This window comes from Apis dorsata, unplaced genomic scaffold (genome assembly GCF_000469605.1).
Source record: "Apis dorsata unplaced genomic scaffold, Apis dorsata 1.3 scaffold_98, whole genome shotgun sequence".
Lineage (NCBI taxonomy): Eukaryota > Metazoa > Arthropoda > Insecta > Hymenoptera > Apidae > Apis > Apis dorsata.
The window spans coordinates 743222-749464 of NW_006263396.1; the positions used below are offsets into that span (position 1 = coordinate 743222).

The window sequence follows — 6243 nt, forward strand, 5'->3', positions numbered from 1 at the left end:
CTCGTCCCGCGGTGGAGTGGAAAGAGATTTCGCGAGATTCCCCCCGATGCGGCAAAAGGAGAGGAAGACCCCTTTCTCGGGGGGCGCCAAGTCCCCCTCGTTAAGAAGGAAGGAGGAGAAAACCGTTCGATCGCCGATCGCGTATCCGCCCGAAAAGGACGAGCGGGTAATATTCCCGAAGGTACAGAGAAAGGAGATCGGGAATCAGATAAACATTTGCGATTGCTCGAAGGAAATATCCCCGAATAATTGGTCCAAGTGCGAGAAAAGTGTGGGCGAGTGTTCGATCGTCGAGAACGGAGAATTGGGACAAGATGCGATATTGGAGAATTCCGAGGCGCGAGATCGAAGAACGAACTTGGACAACTCGGAGAATAATTTTAATTCGGACGTGATCGAGTCGTCGACGAGCCAATTGAACACGAATCTGGAAACGGACGATACCGCGATGAAAGACGTGGACAGTTTGAGGAATAACGGGGAGGAGGAGGAGGAGGAGAACGAGAACGAGGAGGTTCAAGAAATCTATTCGGCCAAGGATTTCGATTGCGACAGCGATAACAGCGTGGAGAATCGGGTGCAGGAGACGATGAACGAGGCGAAATGTTCGAAGAAGAAAACGGAAGAGAAAACGGCGACGAGGCAAACGCTTCCGAGTTTACGATCGATCATTTTGTCCGAGTCGTGCGTGAAACTGAGCCAACGCGTTCAAATGGAGGATTCGTCGGTGTCGAATCGATCGACAGCCCTGAAATCCCGCCGGTCGAGAAGGGTAGAGATAGAGAATAGAATTCGGGAGAACGTGAGTATCTTGAATGAGAGCAGCGACAGTTTAGCGTCGGGTGGAACGGCATGGATAGACATCACGGATGTGAAGCAGGTCGAGACCGTGGAAGTGGAGACCATCGAGGAGATAGGAACGAGGAATAGAAGTATCAAATTTCGAATATTGCCGGAGATAAAGGGGACAGGTGCGCTCGCGAAGAGGAGCTACGACGATAAAGAGAGAAGCGATCCTCAAACGTATTGGGAGAAAGCGTCGAAAGCAACGAGGAATCGTTTGATCAATCTCGATCCGCCGTATCAGGGGGCGAGCAGGTTTCTTAAGAGAAATCCAAAAGTTCATATCCTTCCCCCTGTTCCAAGTAGCTCTTCCTTGGTTAATCGCAGGTAGGAATAGGAATACGTTTATTTACGTAGGAACGATCGTTATTAATTTTTACGACGCCTTTTTATTATCCATTATTCTCTTATTATTTGACTTAACGGGCAACCGTTCGATCGCCCGACCGACCGTTTCCTTTTATTCCTTTCGTTTGTTAATTCGAGTTTTTAAGAGGAGAAGAGACAGAAACGATGAATTGAAAATCGTTATTGCAATTTTCGAGAGTTAGTAAAAATTTTTTTACTATCCCTTTCCTTTTCACATTGTACATACAATATACGTATACGTATATTTAATGCGAAATGAAAATATTAATTTTCGCAATAACGGACAAGTTATTACTTCTAACGATAGCTAACGATATTGTAGGAATATAAAACTGCCATTACATCCCGTATGGAGCAATTATGTGCGCAGAAGACCGGATTTTAATCTCTTACTTAGCAGTAGAACGTAAGTCCCAATCGTGGATGAACGAATCATATTTCCAATATTCCACGGATTTTTCTTGGAATTATTATCCAAAAAAAAAATTGAGAAAAATTCTTTCGCTATTCTAATAAAAATTGACTTCGTTTCGATATTTTGGAAAATTCATTTGGTTCTTTTTTTTTGTTTTTTCTCTTTTTCTTGAAACGAAAGTTTCAAACCCTTTGAATTAAAACATCACGAGGCATGAATCGCAGCCGCAAATTTTAATCTTGGCACGTTCTTTGATGTATCGCATGTACAACGCCACACGAGTTTACCCGTCACAATCGTACAAATATTTGCTGCGAAAACCGGGTAAAGAACATGCTTTGCATGTTTGGCCTGGGCTGAAAGGCTTGTCCTCCTCCCTGTTTTACCTTACATATCATTGTCTTTTCACAATATCGCATTATCGATCTTCTTGTTCATCGAATGCTTCTTAGGAATAGGAAATCAGAAGAATCGAACGATATAATGTAAGCATGAAGCGAGAGAGAGAGAGAGATGGCAAATTTCTTCGACGAATTTTCGTTTTATCGTCTTCCGTTTCCTCTTCCACGCGACCATTTTTACCACGTTCTTTACTTCGAGCATATTCTCAAATATGCTTTTTAATGTATTCTTTGTTGTTTTTCCTTTTTTTGAAACGAGACTTTTACATCACACACATATATTTATATACACACACATACAATGCACCGATGTTCGAGCAAAAAAAAAAGAAAAGACGTTTTTTTTCGAAATCTTTCGTATTTGGAATTATTAAAAAGAAAAAAATATCGATCCATCTATAATCAGCCGTGGAAAAGAGACAAAACATTTTCTGAAAAGAAACGTCTCGTTGAATAGAAGGAGGGATGAAATTTTGAATCTGATTTTCAGCGGGAAGGATTACGATCCTTTCCTATTGGCGGAGCAACAAATGAACGATCTGCTCTCAGACACCAGCGAGCAATCCGTGGCGGATAGCTGTCCATCGATCGAGCAAAATTCCCGCCAAAAATCATTCCCTCTCTCTCATTCCTCGGCATTCGTCAAATATCCTTGCCAATCCTCGCCCAATCCTTCGAGAAACGTCTCCTCCTCGATGCTTCCCCCAACCGAACTCGATGACATCACCTCGGACTTCTCGAGCGATTCCACCGAGACGAACTCGTTGTCCCGGGAGCTTCTTTTCTCTCTCAAGGATGAGAAAGAACGGACGAAAGATTCGAGAGGAACGAATCCAGAGAGGAGATCCCCGGTCAGGGAATTGGGTAGACGGGTGATCATCGATAAATCGAAAGCGTTGGGGGGGGACGAGTTGGTCGAGGAGGGGAACAAAAGCGTGGTGGCCGAGGCTCGTAAAATCGTGGAGCCTAGAGCGTCGGTAAAGATGATCCGTCCTATCGTCGATCGTTCCCTGTCCGTTCGCGCCTCTTCCGCGCCCAAGGCTGGCCAAGAACGCGGGAAAAATTCCGTCCCCAAAATCCATTCCCAAAACGAGAATGTATTACCGTCACGTAAAAATAAGAATTCGAACGGGAGGAATAATAATTACTCTTTGAATCTTTCGAGCAGCAACCTGAGCCTTAGCTCGATAATATCCTCGGACGTGGACATGAAACGATCGAATTCAGTGTTCGACGAGTTGATGACCTCGTTCGAGGAAGATGAGAATGGTTCGTTCGTTCCATCCTTGAAATCCCTTCTGAAAACCGATTCCTTGTCCAGCCCGGTCCACGCGTCCAGACATCGCAACGGACGTATCAGCGACGAGGAACTGTCTTCGCCCGAGAGCTACAAGAGGCAGGATCACAATAAAATGAGCGGAGATTCCGCTTACAGCAGGTAATTTGATCTTATTCGGGTTTGTCTAATCCTTTATTTATTTTCTATCATTCGAATTCGAAGCACGGTGTTATGCTCCCGCGTTGTGCACCTAAGAATCACCCTTCCATTTCTTCCTCCTCTTTAGTTTAAATCGCAAATATTCACACCACGGACGCAGCACCAACGACGTAGCAGGACGTTTCGACGAGGATACGTCGAGGAACAACCGTCGCGACGGGGACGGTGGTGGGGGGATCCACGTGGTCAAGTGCAAGATGTCCAAGTATTGCCATCAGTGCGGCTTCAAATTCCCCGAAACGGCCAAATTTTGTTGCGAATGCGGCATCAGGAGGCTCGTGCTCTGAAACTTCCGGCTGGTCGACAGCCATGAACGACTTCAAAGAAGAAGCGATCAACTTCGAGTAAATTGTCAAACAATCTTCGATCGTAGACATTTTCTTTTTTTTTTTTTTCTTCTTTTTCTTCTTCTTAGACAAAAGGCAAAAAAAACTTCAAAACTTTAAAATTACAGATTAGATGATAGAACGATTCGAATGTAAACACAAGGTTCAAGAACAAATGTCGAAGCACGGATGATGATAAAAAAAAAAAAATATCGGCACATGAAGGAATTGAAAAGAAGAGTTTATTTTTAAATATTCGTGGAACTATTTAGAGAAGAGAAGAATTTTATTCTTGCAGTTTAGAATTCATAAAGCTATGTATTTATCTACGTATACTCTAGTCACATGTTTGGTCTATTGGTGAAATTTAAGAGAAGAAGTTTTAAAAAAAAAAAGAAATGATGAAATTTATCTGGTATATCAGGGAACACGAGGAACCAGAAGTCTGTCAAGCAAGAGATAGCTGAGATTTCTATTATATATATATTTTTTGATTAGCAAGAGAGAGGATTAGATTTTAAAAATTTAATTGGTTCAAGATTTCACAATATTCAGGATCAAACTTGTTCTATGTGAAGATTCGTATGAAACATTGGTACGAAAATCGAATAAGAACGAATGATAAAAGTTGCAGAACGTAATACAATGATATTGTTCATAATTATTCGAATTATTTTATGTAAATCGCGTAAAATCAATAATATTTTATATTTATTGGAATATATGATAAAATATGAAAAATTTGCTCGAATATATATGTACGTAAGATCTAAATTGTAAATTTGAATCAATAAGAAAAATGCTTGGCTGTAAGAATTATCAGATTTATTCACGTAATAACTTCTGGTACTAAATTCTGATTGATGGAATAATCGATTATTCGAATAATTGTGAACAATCGATTATTGTACGGCATTACGAACGGATATATTTTATTGAAATTTCATTAATTTATTAAGCGTATGCGTTATTGAAAGAGAACTTTACGTTTGCTTTTTGTTGAAAAACAAGTACTTAACGCGAAAGGACGGAAATGATAATTTTATAGTAGCGTTCTCGGTTACATTGTTCATTGTTGGTAATATTACTTACGCCTCTTTTTACTCATTCAGCATTACGTCTGTGAACAAAAGCGATATATTAAAATCCGTCTTCTTTTTCCTTATTCTATTTATTCTCGAATAACAATTTTTTTATGCTTTTTATATACGCGAATGGGCACGAACGAAGAAGAAAAATGAAGATGATGAAAATCGAATCACGTATTTTATAAGTGTGTGTGTATAACAAAACGATCGTAGCGTAAGTTTAAAAAAAAGTATTTATTAGGAATAGGTGAATTGCTAGTACAATTTTCGCGCTCGAATAACAATCGGTTAAATCTAAAAGTTGCTAAAGTTAACAAATTACGGGTGAGTAACCAAATGCACCGTTTTTTTTTTTTTTTTTTTAATATAATAACAAGATAAATAACAACGTAAGATTTTTTATTAAAAGAAGAATGAAAGCTGAATAATAGCCGCTACAAAATCTGCCTAAATAACGTTTAATATTCTATTGATGAAAGCGATTCTTTATTACTTATCCATTCTCTGGTGTCCAACGAATACCAAAGTGAAAAATCGAATCGATTAGCAAAGAGATATAAACCAAACTAATTGTATACTATCCTAATAACGTAACAAATTGTCTATGTTTTGAACTGTATTTTTGCAAGTGCAATAAAGTTATGCTTGTACAAAATACGAGTGCTACCCACTGTGCTACTTTTACAACTATCTCCTGGTACTCCTTGAAAACAGTCATGATTCACCGTTTTACTTCTTTTATTAAATGACAAGCAAACGAATATCACCTTGTTCACGTTAATTATACTTCATACCGCATACACGAACTTCAAGAAATAATGTTGCGATCCGTGAATCATTTGCCGCGATTTATCGCAAGGAGTAATGTAATTATCAGAAATATTGATTTTTTTTCTTCGACGAATAAATCTGATTTTTACTTTTCCGCTTTTCTTCCAGCGATTCCCTTCGCAAACTCAGCATCTGAAGCAGAAAAGTGGTCGGTATTTTCACGTAAATTTCAGTCCAGGTCAGGAAAAAGTGCAATGTGGTACAGACACGAATGTAAAGAATTTTTAATACAAATTTCCCATTTCCGTTCTATCATTTTATCGAATCTACGGTATTTATGAATTATGAATTATTTTAATATCCCATATATTTTTTTTACAGAATTATCCCGTGATAGATCATTGTTACGATGTTGTGGTTGTGGGCGCGGGTGGTGCAGGATTGAGAGCCGCCTTTGGTTTAGGTAACTTTATCACAAATCACATTTCAAAATCGAGATAACGATATTATTCTTTTTTTTTTTTTTTTTTTT

The 6243-nt window shown here is 39.2% G+C and overlaps 2 protein-coding genes across 5 annotated transcripts in view; both read left to right on the forward strand.

The window, feature by feature from the left end:
- Positions 1–5313, forward strand: part of LOC102680424 — a 12783-nt gene extending 7470 nt beyond the window's left edge. The window contains exons 7-12 of the mRNA XM_031508729.1: positions 1–802; positions 881–1170; positions 1535–1618; positions 2519–3466; positions 3594–3870; positions 3981–5313. Of these exons, the coding sequence (XP_031364589.1) occupies positions 1–802; positions 881–1170; positions 1535–1618; positions 2519–3466; positions 3594–3813 (2344 nt within the window). The 3' untranslated portion in view covers positions 3814–3870; positions 3981–5313. The remainder of the gene's footprint in view (positions 803–880; positions 1171–1534; positions 1619–2518; positions 3467–3593; positions 3871–3980) is intronic.
- A 351-nt stretch (positions 5314–5664) lies between these two features.
- The window catches only part of LOC102675810 (succinate dehydrogenase [ubiquinone] flavoprotein subunit, mitochondrial-like), an 8369-nt gene continuing 7790 nt past the window's right edge, over positions 5665–6243 (forward strand). For 3 of the 4 annotated variants that reach the window (XR_004149876.1, XR_004149875.1, XM_031508718.1), the window contains exons 1-3: positions 5665–5806; positions 5880–5984; positions 6093–6175. Coding sequence is in view for 2 of the 4 variants with exons in the window: in XM_031508718.1 (XP_031364578.1) it covers positions 5759–5806; positions 5880–5984; positions 6093–6175 (236 nt within the window). In the remaining 2 variants the exon portion in view is untranslated. The remainder of the gene's footprint in view (positions 5807–5879; positions 5985–6092; positions 6176–6243) is intronic. The other variant, XM_031508719.1, reaches the window with a different exon arrangement.